General features: G+C 46.8%; 1 protein-coding gene across 1 annotated transcript in view; it reads right to left on the minus strand.

Annotated features, from left to right (window-relative positions):
• Positions 1–13,083: 13,083 nt before the first annotated feature.
• The window catches only part of LOC139560150 (carboxyl-terminal PDZ ligand of neuronal nitric oxide synthase protein-like), a 39,892-nt gene continuing 32,102 nt past the window's right edge, over positions 13,084–20,873 (minus strand). Inside the window, exons 8-10 of the mRNA XM_071376694.1 lie at positions 17,874–18,026; positions 15,927–16,095; positions 13,084–13,864 (exon numbers count right to left, since the gene is read on the minus strand). Coding sequence (XP_071232795.1) covers positions 13,338–13,864; positions 15,927–16,095; positions 17,874–18,026 — 849 coding nt within the window. The 3' untranslated portion in view covers positions 13,084–13,337. The remainder of the gene's footprint in view (positions 13,865–15,926; positions 16,096–17,873; positions 18,027–20,873) is intronic.

A 20,873-nucleotide genomic window follows, 5' to 3' on the forward strand; every position in this document is an offset into this window, starting at 1 on the left:
CATAACAGCCCCCCCATCATAACAGCCCCCATCATAACAGCCCCATCATAACAGCCCCCATCATAACAGCCCCCATCATAACAGCCCCCATCATAACAGCCCCCATCATAACAGCCCCCATCATAACAGCCCTTATCATAACAGCCCCCATCATAACAGCCCCCATCATAACAGCCCCCCCATCATAACAGCCCCCATCATAACAGCCCCCATCATTACAGCCCCCCATCATAACAGCCCCCCATCATAACAGCCCCCCCATCATAACAGCCCCCATCATAACAGCCCCCATCATAACAGCCCCCCATCATAACATCCCCCATCATAACAGCCCCCATCATAACAGCCCCCCATCATAACAGCCCCCATCATAACAGCCCCCCATCATAACAGCCCCATCATAACAGCCCCCGTCATAACAGCCCCCCATCATAACAGCCCACATCATAACAGCCCCCATCATAACAGCCTCATCATAACAGCCCCCATCATAACAGCCCCCATCATAACAGCCCCCCATCATAACAGCCCCCCATCATAACAGCCCCCATCATAACAGCCCCCATCATAACAGCCCCCATCATAACAGCCCCCATCATAACAGCCCCCATCATAACAGCCCCCCATCATAACAGCCCCCATCATAACAGCCCCCATCATAACAGCCTCCCATCATAACAGCCCCCCATCATAACAGCCCCCCATCATAACAGCCCCCATCATAACAGCCCCCCATCATAACAGCCCCCATCATAACAGCCCCATCATAACAGCCCCCATCATAACAGCCCCCCATCAATACAGCCCCCATCATAACAGCCCCCCCATTATAACAGCCCCCATCATAACAGCCCCATCATAACAGCCCCCATCATAACAGCCCCCATCATAACAGCCCCCATCATAACAGCCCCCATCATAACAGCCCCCATCATAACAGCCCTTATCATAACAGCCCCCATCATAACAGCCCCCATCATAACAGCCCCCCCATCATAACAGCCCCCATCATAACAGCCCCCATCATAACAGCCCCCCATCATAACATCCCCCATCATAACAGCCCCCATCATAACAGCCCCCCATCATAACAGCCCCCATCATAACAGCCCCCCATCATAACAGCCCCATCATAACAGCCCCCGTCATAACAGCCCCCCATCATAACAGCCCACATCATAACAGCCCCCATCATAACAGCCTCATCATAACAGCCCCCATCATAACAGCCCCCATCATAACAGCCCCCCATCATAACAGCCCCCCATCATAACAGCCCCCCATCATAACAGCCCCCATCATAACAGCCCCCATCATAACAGCCCCCATCATAACAGCCCCCATCATAACAGCCCCCATCATAACAGCCCCCCATCATAACAGCCCCCATCATAACAGCCCCCATCATAACAGCCTCCCATCATAACAGCCCCCCATCATAACAGCCCCCCATCATAACAGCCCCCATCATAACAGCCCCCCATCATAACAGCCCCCATCATAACAGCCCCATCATAACAGCCCCCATCATAACAGCCCCCCATCAATACAGCCCCCATCATAACAGCCCCCCCATCCTAACAGCCCCCATCATAACAGCCCCATCATAACAGCCCCCATCATAACATCCCCCATCATAACAGCCCCCATCATAACAGCCCCCCATCATAACAGCCCCCATCATAACAGCCCCCCATCATAACAGCCCCCGTCATAACAGCCCCCCATCATAACAGCCCACATCATAACAGCCCCCTTCATAACAGCCCCATCATAACAGCCCCCATAATAACAGCCCCCATCATAACAGCCCCCCATCATAACAGCCCCCCATCATAACAGCCCCCATCATAACAGCCCCCATCATAACAGCCCCCATCATAACAGCCCCCCATCATAACAGCCCCCATCATAACAGCCCCCATCATAACAGCCCCCATCATAACAGCCCCCATCATAACAACCCCCCATCATAACAGCCCCCATCATAACAGCCCCCATCATAACAGCCTCCCATCATAACAGCCCCCCATCATAACAGCCCCCCATCATAACAGCCCCCATCATAACAGCCCCATCATAACAGCCCCCATCATAACAGCCCCCAACCAATACAGCCCCCATCATAACAGCCCCCCCATCATAACAGCCCCCATCATAACAGCCCCATCATAACAGCCCCCATCATAACAGCCCCCATCATAACAGCCCCCATCATAACAGCCCCCATCATAACAGCCCCCATCATAACAGCCCTTATCATAACAGCCCCCATCATAACAGCCCCCATCATAACAGCCCCCCCATCATAACAGCCCCCATCATAACAGCCCCCATCATTACAGCCCCCCATCATAACAGCCCCCATCATAACAGCCCCCCATCATAACAGCCCCCCCATCATAACAGCCCCCATCATAACAGCCCCCATCATAACAGCCCCCATCATAACAGCCCCCCATCAATACAGCCCCCATCATAACAGCCCCCCCATTATAACAGCCCCCATCATAACAGCCCCATCATAACAGCCCCCATCATAACAGCCCCCATCATAACAGCCCCCATCATAACAGCCCCCATCATAACAGCCCCCATCATAACAGCCCTTATCATAACAGCCCCCATCATAACAGCCCCCATCATAACAGCCCCCCCATCATAACAGCCCCCATCATAACAGCCCCCATCATAACAGCCCCCCATCATAACAGCCCCCATCATAACAGCCCCCCATCATAACAGCCCCATCATAACAGCCCCCGTCATAACAGCCCCCCATCATAACAGCCCACATCATAACAGCCCCCATCATAACAGCCCCCATCATAACAGCCCCCATCATAACAGCCCCCATCATAACAGCCCCCCATCATAACAGCCCCCCATCATAACAGCCCCCCATCATAACAGCCCCCATCATAACAGCCCCCATCATAACAGCCCCCATCATAACAGCCCCCATCATAACAGCCCCCCATCATAACAGCCCCCATCATAACAGCCCCCATCATAACAGCCTCCCATCATAACAGCCCCCCATCATAACAGCCCCCATCATAACAGCCCCCCATCATAACAGCCCCCATCATAACAGCCCCATCATAACAGCCCCCATCATAACAGCCCCCCATCAATACAGCCCCCATCATAACAGCCCCCCCATCCTAACAGCCCCCATCATAACAGCCCCATCATAACAGCCCCCATCATAACATCCCCCATCATAACAGCCCCCATCATAACAGCCCCCATCATAACATCCCCCATCATAACAGCCCTTATCATAACAGCCCCCATCATAACAGCCCCCATCATAACAGCCCCCCCATCATAACAGCCCCCATCATAACAGCCCCCATCATAACAGCCCCCCATCATAACAGCCCCCCCATCATAACAGCCCCCATCATAACAGCCCCCATCATAACAGCCCCCCATCATAACATCCCCCATCATAACAGCCCCCATCATAACAGCCCCCCATCATAACAGCCCCCCATCATAACAGCCCCCGTCATAACAGCCCCCGTCATAACAGCCCCCCATCATAACAGCCCACATCATAACAGCCCCCATCATAACAGCCTCATCATAACAGCCCCCATCATAACAGCCCCCATCATAACAGCCCCCCATCATAACAGCCCCCCATCATAACAGCCCCCATCATAACAGCCCCCATCATAACAGCCCCCATCATAACAGCCCCCATCATAACAGCCCCCCATCATAACAGCCCCCATCATAACAGCCCCCATCATAACAGCCCCATCATAACAGCCCCCCATCATAACAGCCCCCATCATAACAGCCCCCATCATAACAGCCCCCATCATAACAGCCCCCATCATAACAGCCCCCATCATAACAGCCCCCATCATAACAGCCCCCCATCATAACAGCCCCCCATCATAACAGCCCCCATCATAACAGCCCCCATCATAACAGTCCCCATCATAACAGCCCCCATCATAACAGCCCCCATCATAACAGCCCCCCATCATAACAGTCCCCATCATAACAGCCCCCATCATAACAGCCCCCCATCATAACAGCCCCCATCATAACAGCCCCCATCATAACAGCCCCCCATCATAACAGCCCCCCATCATAACAGCCCCCATCATAACAGCCCCATCATAACAGCCCCATCATAACAGCCCCCATCATAACAGCCCCATCATAACAGCCCCCATCATAACAGCCCCCCATCATAACAGCCCCCCATCATAACAGCCCCCATCATAACAGCCCCCATCATAACAGCCCCCATCATAACAGCCCCCCATCATAACAGCCCCCATCATAACAGCCCCCCATCATAACAGCCCCCATCATAACAGCCCCCATCATAACAGCCCCCCATCATAACAGCCCCCCATCATAACATCCCCCATCATAACAGCCCCCATCATAACAGCCCCCATCATAACAGCCCCCCATCATAACAGCCCCCGTCATAACAGCCCCCCATCATAACAGCCCACATCATAACAGCCCCCATCATAACAGCCCCATCATAACAGCCCCCATCATAACAGCCCCCCATCATAACAGCCCCCCATCATAACAGCCCCCATCATAACAGCCCCCCATCATAACAGCCCCCCATCATAACAGCCCCCATCATAACAGCCCCCATCATAACAGCCCCCATCATAACAGCCCCCCATCATAACAGCCCCCATCATAACAGCCCCCATCATAACAGCCCCCCATCATAACAGCCCCATCATAACAGCCCCCCATCATAACAGCCCCCCATCATAACAGCCCCCATCATAACAGCCCCCATCATAACAGCCCCCATCATAACAGCCCCCATCATAACAGCCCCCATCATAACAGCCCCCCATCATAACAGCCCCCCATCATAACAGCCCCCATCATAACAGCCCCCATCATAACAGCCCCCATCATAACAGCCCCCATCATAACAGCCCCCCATCATAACAGCCCCCATCATAACAGCCCCCATCATAACAGCCTCCCATCATAACAGCCCCCCATCATAACAGCCCCCCATCATAACAGCCCCCATCATAACAGCCCCATCATAACAGCCCCCATCATAACAGCCCCCCATCAATACAGCCCCCATCATAACAGCCCCCCCATCATAACAGCCCCCATCATAACAGCCCCATCATAACAGCCCCCATCATAACAGCCCCCATCATAACAGCCCCCATCATAACAGCCCCCATCATAACAGCCCCCATCATAACAGCCCTTATCATAACAGCCCCCATCATAACAGCCCCCATCATAACAGCCCCCCATCAATACAGCCCCCATCATAACAGCCCCCCATCAATACAGCCCCCCATCATAACAGCCCCCATCACAACAGCCCCCCATCATAACAGCCCCCATCACAACAGCCCCCATCACAACAGCCCCCATCATAACAGCCCCCATCATAACAGCCCTTATCATAACAGCCCCCATCATAACAGCCCCCATCATAACAGCCCCCCATCAATACAGCCCCCATCATAACAGCCCCCCATCAATACAGCCCCCCATCATAACAGCCCCCATCACAACAGCCCCCATCACAACAGCCCCCCATCATAACAGCCCCCATCACAACAGCCCCCATCACAACAGCCCCCATCACAACAGCCCCCCATCATAACAGCCCCCATCATAACAGCCCCCATCATAACAGCCCCATCATAACAGCCCCCATCATAACAGCCCCCATCATAACAGCCCACATCATAACAGCCCCCATCATAACAGCCCCCATCATAACAGCCCACATCATAACAGCCCCCATCATAACAGCCCCCATCATAACAGCCCCCATGTTAGGTATGCGTAACTGGCTGTAAGGGAGTCAGGCGCAGGAGAGCGGAATTTGGGTAGCAAACGGAGCCTTTTATTTCGGCGAACAAAACACAAAACACAAAACACACAGCACTAAGAACACTAAACACAATACGGGTTGACATAACCCAGCGCAAACCAGTCTAACGTTTACATACATGAAACAACAAACAATTTCACACACAGACATGGGGGGGAACAGAGGGTTAAATACACGACAAGTAATGAGGGAAATGTAAACCAGGTGTGTGGGAAAACAAGACAAAACAAATGGAAAATGAAAGGTGGATCGGCGATGGCTAGAAGACCGGTGACGTCGACCGCCGAACGCCGCCCGAACAAGGAGAGGAACCGACTTCGGCGGAAGTCGTGACACCCCATCATAACAGCCCCCCATCATAACAGCCCCCATCATAACAGCCCCCATCATAACAGCCCCCATCATAACAGCCCCCCATCATAACAGCCCCCATCACAACAGCCCCCATCATAACAGCCCCCATCATAACAGCCCCCATCATAACAGCCCCCCATCATAACAGCCCCCATCACAACAGTGTAATTACACGTGGAAACTTGTCTGTTGAAACAAATGAACCAGTTTTGAATCCTATAAGACAAGGTGTATCTGGTCCTGTGTTGTGTCATAAGTGTGTTAGTGATCTGTTTGTGCTGTCTTCGCAGTTGGTAAGACAGCACAGGCGGATCTGAGACCAGGTTGCATTGTCTGTGGGTCCCTGAAGAAGGGAATGGGAAATGCTGAGCGACACTACAACAACAATCATAGCCGCGGGAAGTAGGGTCCCTGACCTGTCTTTTGTCTAGCCCTTGGACTATTATAAATATCAGCGCTCTGACCATCTGCCTCCCGTGTCTGCATCTGGGTCTCGCCTTGTGCCGTTAAACCCCATTGAAGTTGACATTTAAATTGGTTAAGGTTTGGGTTAGGTAAGGGTTAGGGCTAAAGTCAGGGTTTAGGGTAGGGATGTCCCAAGGATCCCAGATAGTGCTAACCATAGCAAGTTTCGTTATAGATATTCAATGTCTCCAATGATGGTAAAGGTGCCTCTTGATTTTGTGTAACAGTAGGAGAAATGCTCAACTGCCTGATCTTTATTGGATATAACTTGCAGGATTTCATGGTAGCCAATGTTTGTGTTAGCCATTATATATGGATTTACTGCTGCTAGTAGTAGCAGCTCTCAGGTTAGCATGTGGCTAGCTATAGCTATCAATGGCCAACAACAGAGTTTTAGCCAGTTTGGTCATAGACGTTCAATGTATATTATGATAGAAAATGTTCATCTTGATTTTGTGTAACAGTAGGAGAAATGCTGAACTGCTAATAAGCGATGTGTTTCAAGGCTGCTAGTGGTTAGCTAGTAGGGGGAAGCCAGGGGTGGAAAAGGGGCTATGCTAAAAGCCTAAACGCTGTATTGTGATCAAACATTTTTAGCTGATACAGAATAAAGAAATCACAGGATATGGTCAGATGATAAATTGGCTTTATTCAAAGTGCAAAACTATTTTTGGGTGAAAAGATGAGGACTTGTTATGATGTGGGTCTTTAGTGTCTTATGTGGGCAGTGACTTCACACCTTCTGTGTGTTCACTCGTGTGTTCTTCTCTTGATTTCACTGTTCCAAAAATGACTTTTTTCCCAAAATACAAATGTAAAATTATACTGTATGTGGTATTGGGACTTTTAGTTGGAAGGATGAAACCAATCAGAATGTTTAACAGGCAACCTAATTCTGCAATATTTTATTTAACAGTACTGTAAGTGTTACACAAAGAGTATATGTAGGCTGCTACAATTTCTCTCTCTCTTTACTCTGTCGTCCCCAAACACGGGCTGTCATTCCTACAGAGTTGTGCTTTTTTTTGACAAGAATGCTCTGACAACATGAAAAAATAGGCGCAGGTGTGACTCTCTCTCTCGGTCAATATCAAATGTTGATGTATTGTTACATTAACTGGTTAAAGACATGTTTCATTTTAGAAATGTTAAAATGTTACATGTTTTTAATCTGTTAACTTCTTATGGATAGGGGGCAGCATTTTCACGTTTGGATGAAAAGCGTGCCCAGAGTAAACGGCCTGCTACTCAGTCCCAGTTGCTAATATATGCATATTATTAGTAGATTTGGATAGAAAACACTCTGAAGTTTCTAAAACTGTTTGAATGATGTCTGGTTAATGTAGACCAAATGAAGCCAAGAATATAGGATTTGTTGCACAAGCGTCACACTTATTTTCTTAATATTCATGTCATTATTGGCTGAGTAGCAGATGGTTGGAGTCTTACAATGTTTATTAATCCAAAAGGAGTAGGCAAGAGAATGGTCGTGGACAGGCAAAAGGTCAAAACCAGATCAGAGTCCAGGAGGTACAGAGTGGCAGACAGGCTCGTGGTCAAGGCAGGCAGAATGGTCAGGCAGGCGGGTACAGAGTCCAGAAACAGGCAAGGTTCAAAACCGGGAGGACTAGAAAAAGGAGATTGCAAAAAGCAGGCGAACGGGAAAAACGCTGGTTGACTTGGAACATACAAGACGAACTGGCACAGAGAGACAGGAAACACAGGGATAAATACACTGGGGAGAATAAGCGACACCTGGAGGGGGTGGAGACAATAATGAGGACAGGTGAAACAGATCAAGGTGTGACACTGATGATGAGTCAAAACACTAGATTCCATATTTAGCTAATTTATTTTAGCATGTCCAACATGTATGTGCTGTACCGCGTTAGCTACTCAGAGTTAGGAAACAGCGGTGTCAGTATTCTTGTTACATTGAGCTTAATGAATGCTCCCACAGGTGCTGATCCCATCCGAAGACCAGCGCTGTTGGGCTCTTGCTCTCCCAGTCAGGCCGGCACCTTTCAAAATGCTCTCAACACAGTCCACTGTGTCCAGACAGCTAATGGCTATAAATACCCACAGAGAAAACATTTTGAAAAGGTCAATGTTAGTTGGAGCACAGAAAGTCGTAACCAAAGGAGAGCCGGTGCTGAATATGATAAGAGCAGACCTGGGTTCAAATACTATTTGAAATAATTTCAAATACTTCAGCTGTGCTTGATTTGAGCTTGATTGAGCTTGCCTGTTGCAATGAAACTAATAGAACAGTCCCCAAAGTACACCTGGCACTCCAGGCAGGTTAAAGCGATTGCGCAAAGTATTTAAAAGATTTGAAATGGTATTTGAACCCAGGTCTGGATAAGCGCTTCACAGGAGGATGAGGCAAACTAATTATGCATCCCAAATGGCACACTATTCACTACGTACGTGCACGACTGGTCAAAGTAGTGCACTACTGGTCAAAAGTAGTGCACTACGTAGTGAATAGGGTGTCATTTTGGATGCATTCTAAAACAGCAGGCTATTTATCATTCCTTCACATGACCTAAAAGAGGAGATATATTGAACATGGCATTTGAGAAAGGGCATTTAATTCAACGAGGAGAGCGCCAGTGACATCACGTCAAAATAGTGCACTTCCACTTGTACACTTTCATATCAGAAAATACATGATAGAGAGAGAGGGGGAGAGAGAGAAGAAAGTGGAGAGAGGGGTGTGTGTGTGTGTGAGGGAGAGCGAGAGATTTATCGATTTGGAGAGTGCTCAAAGACACGGCCCACCAATACATTAAGTCAGAGGCTTGGCGCCGAGTCAAAACGTCCTGCTGTTTGACAGCTGGGCCATTACAATATGAAAGGGCTGTTGTGGTGCAGTACAGTGACACGAGGGAGTAGTGACAGCCGTGTAGCAGAGAGCAGCACCTGCTAAATATCATGCTGTTTTTGCAACACACCTCTCCGCTGCAAACAACATTTTGATTCGGGGACGATAGTCAGTAAACATTTAAGACTAGTGAAATATTGAAATAGTGAATCCTAACATGCCTCGCCTTGGGAGAGAGAGAAAATAGCTATGTTAAGCTACTGTAGAAATAGGCGTGATAATATTTTGACTGCATGATATTCAATTGGCTCAAAACCTCTCCTCTACAGAGTAGTGATAGATTATTGGCTCAAAACCTCTCCTCTACAGAGTAGTGATAGATTATTGGCTCAAAACCTCTCCTCTACATAGTAGTGATAGATTATTGGCTCAAAACCTCTAAATTCCAAGCATCTGCCTCTAACCCTAGGAAGCTCTTTGCCACCTTCTCCTCCCTCCTGAATCCTCCTCCCCCCCCCCCCCTCCTCCCTCTCTGCGGATGACTTCGTCAACCATTTTGAAAAGAAGGTCGACGACATCCGATCCTCGTTTGCTAAGTCAAACGACACCGCTGGTTCTGCTCACACTGCCCTACCCTGTGCTTTGACCTCTTTCTCCCCTCTCTCTCCAGATGAAATCTCGCGTCTTGTGACGGCCGGCCGCCCAACAACCTGCCCGCTTGACCCTATCCCCTCCTCTCTTCTCCAGACCATTTCCGGAGACCTTCTCCCTTACCTCACCTCGCTCATCAACTCATCCTTGACCGCTGGCTACGTCCCTTCCGTCTTCAAGAGAGCGAGAGTTGCACCCCTTCTGAAAAAACCTACACTCGATCCCTCCGATGTCAACAACTACAGACCAGTATCCCTTCTTTCTTTTCTCTCCAAAACTCTTGAACGTGCCGTCCTTGGCCAGCTCTCCTGCTATCTCTCTCAGAATGACCTTCTTGATCCAAATCAGTCAGGTTTCAAGACTAGTCATTCAACTGAGACTGCTCTTCTCTGTGTCACGGAGGCGCTCCGCACTGCTAAAGCTAACTCTCTCTCCTCTGCTCTCATCCTTCTAGACCTATCGGCTGCCTTTGATACTGTGAACCATCAGATCCTCCTCTCCACCCTCTCCGAGTTGGGCATCTCCGGCGCGGCCCACGCTTGGATTGCGTCCTACCTGACAGGTCGCTCCTACCAGGTGGCGTGGCGAGAATCTGTCTCCGCACCACGTGCTCTCACCACTGGTGTCCCCCAGGGCTCTGTTCTAGGCCCTCTCCTATTCTCGCTATACACCAAGTCACTTGGCTCTGTCATATCCTCACATGGTCTCTCCTATCATTGCTATGCAGACGACACACAATTAATCTTCTCCTTTCCCCCTTCTGATAACCAGGTGGCGAATCGCATCTCTGCATGTCTGGCAGACATATCAGTGTGGATGACGGATCACCACCTCAAGCTGAACCTCGGCAAGACGGAGCTGCTCTTCCTCCCGGGGAAGGACTGCCCGTTCCATGATCTCGCCATCACGGTTGACAACTCCATTGTGTCCTCCTCCCAGAGTGCTAAGAACCTTGGCGTGATCCTGGACAACACCCTGTCGTTCTCAACTAACATCAAGGCGGTGACCCGTTCCTGTAGGTTCATGCTCTACAACATTCGCAGAGTACGACCCTGCCTCACACAGGAAGCGGCGCAGGTCCTAATCCAGGCACTTGTCATCTCCCGTCTGGATTACTGCAACTCGCTGTTGGCTGGGCTCCCTGCCTGTGCCATTAAACCCCTACAACTCATCCAGAACGCCGCAGCCCGTCTGGTGTTCAACCTTCCCAAGTTCTCTCACGTCACCCCGCTCCTCCGCTCTCTCCACTGGCTTCCAGTTGAAGCTCGCATCCGCTACAAGACCATGGTGCTTGCCTACGGAGCTGTGAGGGGAACGGCACCTCCGTACCTTCAGGCTCTGATCAGGCCCTACACCCAAACAAGGGCACTGCGTTCATCCACCTCTGGCCTGCTCGCCTCCCTACCTCTGAGGAAGTACAGTTCCCGCTCAGCCCAGTCAAAACTGTTCGCTGCTCTGGCACCCCAATGGTGGAACAAACTCCCTCACGACGCCAGGTCAGCGGAGTCAATCACCACCTTCCGGAGACACCTGAAACCCCACCTCTTTAAGGAATATCTAGGATAGGATAAAGTAATCCTTCTAACCCCCCCCCCCCTTAAAAGAGTTAGATGCACTATTGTAAAGTGGTTGTTCCACTGGATATCATAAGGTGAATGCACCAATTTGTAAGTCGCTCTGGATAAGAGCGTCTGCTAAATGACTTAAATAGATATAGATATACAGATATACAGACCAGAGTCATGTAGATATACAGACCAGAGTCATGTAGATATACAGACCAGAGTCATGTAGATATACAGACCAGAGTCATGTAGATATACAGACCCGAGTCCTTTAGATATATGATACAGACCAGAGTCATATATTTAGATATATGATACAGACCAGAGTCATGTAGATATACAGACCAGAGTCCTTTAGATATATGATACAGACCAGAGTCATATATTTAGATATATGATACAGCCAGAGTCATATATTTAGATATATGATACAGACCAGAGTCCTTTAGATATATGATACAGACCAGAGTCATATATTTAGATATGATACAGACCAGAGTCATATATTTAGATATATGATACAGACCAGAGTCATATATTTAGATATATGATACAGACCAGAGTCATATATTTAGATATATGATACAGACCAGAGTCATATATTTAGATATATGACACAGACCAGAGTCATATATTTAGATATATGATACAGACCAGAGTCATATATTTAGATATATGACACAGACCAGAGTCATATATTTAGATATATGACACAGACCAGAGTCATATATTTAGATATATGATACAGACCAGAGTCATATATTTAGATATATGACACAGACCAGAGTCATATATTTAGATATTTGATACAGACCAGAGTCATATATTTAGATGGCTCTGACACAGGCTACAACTACACTGCAATAAGCCCAGGGGAGTAGAAACAGCAGCAGAAAGTCAAGTGCTGAGACAAAATATATAAAAAAATATAAACAAATGCAACAAACACATGTAAACAACTGCATCAAATATAAACAAATGTGACCAAATATAAACAAAAACGGCAAAAATAAACAAATAATAAAATATCCAACATATGTACACAATGCAACAACAAAAACATATTTAGCAAGTATAACAAATATAAACAAATATCAAATACATCTAAACAAATATCAAATAAATATAAACAAATATCAAAGAAATATACATACATATAAACAAATATCAAATAAATATAAACAAATATAAAAAAAATATCAAATAAATATAAACAAATATCAAAGAAATATACATACATATAAACAAATATCAAATAAATATAAACAAATATAAACAAATATCAAATAAATATAAACAAATATCTAATAAATATAAACAAATATCTAATGAATTATAAACAAATATCTAATAAATATAAACACATATCAAAGAAATATACATACATATAAACAAATATCAAATAAATATAAACAAATATAAACAAATATCCAATAAATATAAACAAATATCTAATGAATTATAAACAAATATCTAATAAATATGAACAAATATCAAACAAAAGTACTGTGAGCAGAGTTGGGAGGGAGGAGAACTGTCAACAACACTATAGCACTACTGTATATGATATGACCTAGTGAAGCAGAGCTGTGGAGGGCTACACAGCCATCTCATCATCCAGACAGTCTGAAGGGCTCTCTGCGTTCAGCACGTTGAAGAGGCGTGCCGCGCCCTCAGGCCCCGCCCCCTCGCCCTGCCCCCAGCTGTCCCTGTCACTGCTCTCGTCCGTGTTGGACTCGTATTCCGAACCGATCCCCGACTCCCGGAACCGGAGGAACTCCAGGGCTCCAAGGACCTCCTCTCCACCCACAGGGGAGTCCCCGTCTGGGCCGCCTGAGCTCGGACTCTCCCCCTCCTGGTCTTGGTTCTGGTGGGGCTCCTTTCCCCCGCGGCGGGGAAAGCGGAAGCACTCCAGCCTCACGGCACTGCCGCCAGGCCCCAGAGAGAGGCTCTCCGGGGCCCTGGTCCCTGGTGGAGAGGACCCTGTTAGGGTGGAGGCCCATGGGCCATTGTTGATCTGGGGCTGACCCTGCTGGGGGCCCATGGAGGTGGGGGTGGTGTGGGCATCACGCAGGGGGGGCTTAGCACGGAAGGTGATCTCCAGCAAACTGTCTTGGGAGCCCACTGTGGAGAAAACAGAGAAGAGAGAGAGCGAGATTGAAAGAGGGATAAATAATGAAAGATACAAATAAAATAAAGAAAGACAATTAGTGGAAAGAAGATGAATGGAGGGAATAGAGAGAGGAGAGAGAGGAGAGAGAGGAGGTGATTTGAGGGGATAATTGAGAGCGGAGATTATGATAAACTGGAAAGGGCAAGATGACAGGCAAGATAACAGGCAAATAACAGGCAAGATGACAGGCGAGATGACAGGCAAGATGACACGGAAGATGACAGGCAAGATAACAGGCAAATAACAGGCAAGATGACAGGTAAGATGACACGGAAGATGACAGGCAGGTAACAGGCAAGATGACAGGCAAGATGATAGGCAAATAACAGGCAAGATGACAGGCAAGATGACAGGCAAGATGACAGGCAGGTAACAGGCAAGATAACAGGCAATGTCACGCCCTGACCTTAGAGAGCCTTTTTGTGATTAGTGGGTGTGATTAGGGTGGGCATTCTAGGTTTTCTGTTTCTATGTTGGTGTGTTTGATTCCCAATTGGAGGCAGCAGTCTATCGTTGCCTCTGATTGGGAATCAGATATAAGTTGTCAGTTTCCTTTTGGGTTTTATGGGATCTTGTCTTTTGTTTGTTGCTTTATGCACGACTAGCTTTACGTTCGGTTTGTGTTCATTGTTTTTCCCGGTGTTACATTTTCAAATAAAGAACCACGATGCACCTTGGTCCGGTCATTTATCATCTGACGACGAGCGTAACAGACAAGATGACAGGCAAGATGACAGGCAAGATGACAGGCAAGATGACAGGCAAGATGACAGGCAGATGACAGGCAGATGACAGGCAGATAACAGGCAGATAACAGGCAGATGACAGGCAAGATGACAGGCAAGATGACAGGCAGATGGCAGGCAGATAACAGGCAGATAACAGGCAAGATAACAGGCAAGATGACAGGCAAGATGACAGGCAAGATGACAGGCAGATGACAGGCAGATGACAGGCAAGATGACAGCGTTGCTGATGAGCTGTGATGTCAAAGTTGATGATAAATACATGACAGTACAGAAGGAGGAGGAGAAAGGGATGAAAGATGAGGGGAGAGATGGGAAAATAAACAGGGATCAGAGGGGAGATGAGAAGAGAAACAGGGATTAGAGGGGAGAGATGAGAAGAGAAACAGGGATTAGAGGGGAGAGATGAGAAGAGAAACAGGGATGAGGGGGGAGAGATGAGAAGAGAAACAGGGATGAGAGGGGAGAGATGAGAAGAGAAACAGGGATGAGAGGGGAGAGATGAGAAGAGAAACAGGGATGAGAGGGGAGAGATGAGAAGAGAAACAGGGATGAGAGGGGAGAGATGAGAAGAGAAACAGGGATGAGAGGGGAGAGATGAGAAGAGAAACAGGGATGAGAGGGGAGAGATGAGAAAAGAAACAGGGATGAGAAGGGAGAGGTGAGAAGAGAAACAGGGATGAGAGGGGAGAGATGAGAAGAGAAACAGGGATGAGAAGGGAGAGGTGAGAAGAGAAACAGGGATGAGAGGGGAGAGATGAGAAGAGAAACAGGGATGAGAGGGGAGAGATGAGAAGAGAAACAGGGATGAGAGGGGAGAGATGAGAAGAGAAACAGGGATGAGAGGAGAGAGATGAGAAGAGAAACAGGGATGAGAGGGGATAGATGAGAAGAGAAACAGGGATGAGAGGGGAGAGATGAGAAGAGAAACAGGGATGAGAGGAGAGAGATGAGAAGAGAAACAGGGATGAGAGGGGATAGATGAGAAGAGAAACAGGGATGAGAGGGGAGAGATGAGAAGAGAAACAGGGATGAGAGGAGAGAGATGAGAATAGAAACAGGGATGAGAGGGGAGAGATGAGAAGAGAAACAGGGATGAGAGGGGAGAGATGAGAAGAGAAACAGGGATGAGAGGGGATAGATGAGAAGAGAAACAGGGATGAGAGGAGAGAGATGAGAATAGAAAGAAGGATGAAGATAGAGGGGGAGAAGAAGGAAAGCGAGGGATAAGAGAAGAGAGAATGGATAAAGAAGCAGATTCAATCACTGGAGCTGAGTCCTCCAGCAGCCTTGAGCTCCAGCTCCTGGATCTGTTTGACCAGTAGGGAGATGTGCTGCAGCAGGTCAGTGTTCTGCAGCAGGAGTCTCTGGACCCGGGCCTGGGCGTCTGTCCTTGCACGCACCTCCACTGACAGCTGGTCCTGGAGCACACACGTCTAGGTAGACACACACCACACACACACACTGGGAGGTGAGAGTGTATACACACACGTTTGCAGGTATGTAGATACTATATGTAGGTACTGTATGTAGGTACTGTATGTAGATACTGTATGTAGGTACTGTATGTAGGTACTGTATGTAGATACTGTATGTAGATACTGTATGTAGGTACTGTATGTAGGTACTGTATGTAGATACTGTATGTAGGTACTGTATGTAGGTACTGTATGTAGATACTGTATGTAGATATTGTATGTAGATACTGTATGTAGATACTGTATGTAGATACTGTATGTAGATATTGTATGTAGATATTGTATGTAGGTACTGTATGTAGATACTGTATGTAGATACTGTATGTAGATATTGTATGTAGATACTGTATGTAGATACTGTATGTAGGTACTGTATGTAGGTACTGTATGTAGGTACTGTATGTAGATATTGTATGTAGGTACTGTATGTAGATATTGTATGTAGGTACTGTATGTAGATATTGTATGTAGATACTGTATGTAGATACTGTATGTAGATACTGTATGTAGATATTGTATGTAGATATTGTAGATAGATACTGTATGTAGATACTGTATGTAGGTACTGTATGTAGATATTGTATGTAGGTACTGTATGTAGATATTGTATGTAGGTACTGTATGTAGATATTGTATGTAGATACTGTATGTAGATACTGTATGTAGATACTGTATGTAGATATTGTATGTAGATATTGTAGATAGATACTGTATGTAGATACTGTATGTAGGTACTGTATGTAGATACTGTATGTAGATACTGTATGTAGATATTGTATGTAGATACTGTATGTAGGTAGTGTATGTAGATACTGTATGTTCGTGTGCATGCTTACACACCAGGCGCATGCATGCAAAAATGCGAACCCACACACATTTGTGTATTACTATATTTGTGAGGACGCAAACACATACACACACACACACAGTAAAATAATATGAATGAATATGCACCCAGAGGTTATTGAACATACACACACAGAAATACCCAAAAATATCTGACTAAAATTCACAAACACACATCCACTGATCCAGGATCAAAGTGAACGTTTCTTCACTCCTGTGATTCTGCCTCTGTTCGTCGTTATAACCAAAAACCAGCCCAAACCTCATTAGACCAAGCCATGTGATCACAGGAATGACAAGAGAGAGTGAGAAACAGAGTAGAGAGTTGAGCTCGTTAGTCACTGCTGGTGTCTTCTTACACCAGCAGAGCTGAGAGCTACCTTTGATGAAGAGCACTGTCTTATCATTCATTATCGCCCCAGCAGCAAAAGGCAATGCCTCTCCCTTGTTGAACTGTCAGTCATTAGAGTGGTAGCTCAGGGTAGCACGAACCAATTAAACAAAATAAACACTAATTGAACTACTTAAAAGTTTTCCAGAGGTGTGTGGTGCGTTCAATAACGTAAACACATTCGGAAATATGAACAAAAAAACTCAATATATAAAATGTCGTATTTATAATACACACGTTACTGTTTATAGTGATGGTTCAGACACATTATGAAATAGCCACTTGTGCTCACCACAGAAAATGCTGTAAGAGATTTCTAGCTAGCTAATAATCTGCCAAGGTACTGTGGCTCAAGTTTAATCGTCTCTTTTTGATCTAAACTACCATAACAAACAGTGAAATGTACAGTATTTTGGCTAATCAAACTATACCAATGTTACTCATAAGCCGCATTCAACAAGACAAACTGTAATTTGGAAAAGTTAGAAAATGTGTCTACCTGTGCTGCAGCAGCCTGGGCCTGCTGCTCTTGCTGCTGGAGCAGTCTCTGGAGCAGCTGCACCTGGTGCTCCACTGAGCGGGGGGAGTCCACGGCCAAGAGGTCCGACACGGACGGCCCCGTTCTGGGGGAGGTCAGCTGCAGGGCTGGGTCCTTGGATGGGGAATAAAGAGCACCAGGTCAGTTGTTAGTGATCTATAATGAATGAGGATAGGAGGGTGCACGTTACATTACATATTGTTAGGGTGCAAGATTCCAGTAACTTTTCCCCAAATCTCCTGTTTTTCCCAGAAATCCCGGTTGAATTCCCAGATTGCCTGTTTATTCCCTCCTGATTCTGGGAGTCCTCAAATCGGGATTTCAGAAAAAAACTGTACATTCTGGGGAAGTTACTGAAATTCTACAAGCCCATACTGTACATATTTGTATGTTCATGCAGGCAGGAATTAGTTAATAATACTGTTATCTTTATGTTGAGCAAAACTGTCATGATTTCTATTCTGTCTGATAGTATTAGCCTTGATTTCCCATTGGTGAATGGTGTCACTATGTTACTGCGTGTTATAATTGCGTATACCACAATAGTGAAAGCTCAATTTGGAAACCTATTGGACTTCATTTAGCTCTTCACTTAATAAGCCTACCATCATCAAGAAATAACGACACAGCACCAAGAACAGCTCCAAACTAGCAGTGATTATCTCTGTGCTATGAATACACCGGGCTGGGATTCAACACAATACGGTTCAATACAATACAACAGGCTACAAAAGAGGTTGATACAATCAGAGAGGCAAGATGAAGCTATTAACAAAGAGGTAGAGAGAGAAAGAGAGATGGGAAGATAGGAAGATAGAAAGTTATTGACAAGCAGAAAGAGAAAGGGAAAGAATACCTTTTACAAGGGAGACTATAAATAGTGGTCTGGAAGAGAGTGGTTGTTATGTCTGACAGTATTTATGGGGGTCTTTGAGTACCTTCTTGTGTTGTACAGCATGTTAGCTTTTGTGACAGACATCTACCGCATGTTACAGTACAAAGACAATCTGGTTTGATGGAGTTTATCTCAGCTCATCTCAGCTCATAGAGGATTATCATTAGATTATTAGTTCATTAATTAAAGTATATTGATGGTATACAGTGGAGACAGACCAGACCGTTCAACTGTCCTCTACTCCAAGTGCATCGATGACATTGTCCCACAGTGACCGTACGTACATATCCCAAACAGAAGCCATGGATTACAGGTAACATCTACACCGAGCTAAAGGCTAGAGCTGCAGCTTTCAAGGAGAGGCACACTCATCCGGACGCTTATAAGAAATCCGACTAATCATCAAACAGGCAAAGCGTCAATAGAGGACTAAGACTGCATCCTACTACACTGGCTCTGATGCTCGTCAGATATGGGAGGGCTTGAAAACTATTACGGACCACAAAGGGAAACCCAGCCGCGAGCTGCCTAGTCACGCGAGCCTATCAGACATGCATGAGAGCACCAGCTGTTCCAGACAACTGTGTGATCACACTCTCCATAGCCAATGTGAGCAAGACCTTTAAACAGGTCAACATTCACGTGTTTTCACTGACATTTTCTACCTCGCCCTGACCTAATACCTACATGTCTCAAAGAGACCAGCATCTTGTGCCCAAGAAAGCGAAGGTAACCTGCCTAAGTGATTACCGCCCTGTAGCACTCACGTCGGTAGCCATGAAGTGCTTCGAAAGGCTGGTCATGGCTCACATCAACACCATCATGCCAGAAACCCTAGACCCACTCCAATTCGCATACCACCCCAACAGATCCACAGATCCTCAATCGCACTCCACGCTGATCTTTCCCACCTGGACAAAAGGAACACCTATGTGAGAATGCTGTTCATTGAATACAGCTCAGCGTTCAACACCAGGGTGCCCAAAAAATGCTTAGTCCCCTCCTGTACTCCCTGTTCACCCACGACTGCGTGGTCAAGCACGAAACCAACACCATCATTAAGTTTACTGACGACACAACAATTGTGGTGCCAGGACAAAAACCTCTCCCTCAATGTGAGCAAGACAAATGAGCTGATCGTGGACTATAGGAAAAAGAGTGGAAACAGGCCCCCATTAACATCGACAGTGGAGCGGGTCGAGAGTTTAAAGTTCCTTGATGTCCACATCACCAACAAACTATCATGGTTCAAACACACCAAGACAGTCGTGAAGAGGGCACAGCACCTTTTCCCCCTCAGGAGACTGAAAAGATTTGGCATGGGTCCCCAGATCCTCAAAAAGATCTACAGCTGCACCATTAAGAGCATCCTGACTGGTTGCATCACTGCCTGGTATGGCAACTGCTCGGCTTCTGACCGTAAGGCGCTACAGAGTAACTGTGTATGGCCCAGTACATCACTGGGGCCAAGCTTCCTGACATCCAGGACCTTTTTACTAGGCGGTGTCAGTGGAAGTCCCAAACAATTGTCAAAGACTCCAGTCACCCAAGTCATAGACTGTTAAAAAAATATTATTTCACCTTTATTTAACCAGGTAGGCCAGTTGAGAACAAGTTCTCATTTACAACTGCGACCTGGCCAAGATAAAGCAAAGCAGTGCGACACAAACAACAACACAGAGTTACACATGGAATAAACAAACGTACAGTCAATAATACAATAGAAAAAGTCTATATACAGTGTGTGCAAATGAGGTAGGATAACGGAGGTAAGGCAAGTAGTGATGCTAGTCGGACGGGCAGGTGCGGACGGGCAGGTGCGGGTGTAACCGATGTGAAATGGCTAGCTAGTTAGCGGGGTGTGCGCTAATAGCGTTTCAATTGGTGACGTCACTCGCTCTGAGACCTTGAAGTAGTTGTTCCCCTTGCTCTGCAAGGGCAGCGGCTTTTATGGAGCAACGGGTGCTATACTGTTACACGGGCAGCGATCGGTTGAAAAGCATCCGTTTAGTTGGAGGCCATGGAAGGAGTGTTGTATGGCATTGAAGATCGTTTGGAGGTTTGTT

Source organism: Salvelinus alpinus, chromosome 30, assembly GCF_045679555.1.
Source record: "Salvelinus alpinus chromosome 30, SLU_Salpinus.1, whole genome shotgun sequence".
NCBI lineage: Eukaryota > Metazoa > Chordata > Actinopteri > Salmoniformes > Salmonidae > Salvelinus > Salvelinus alpinus.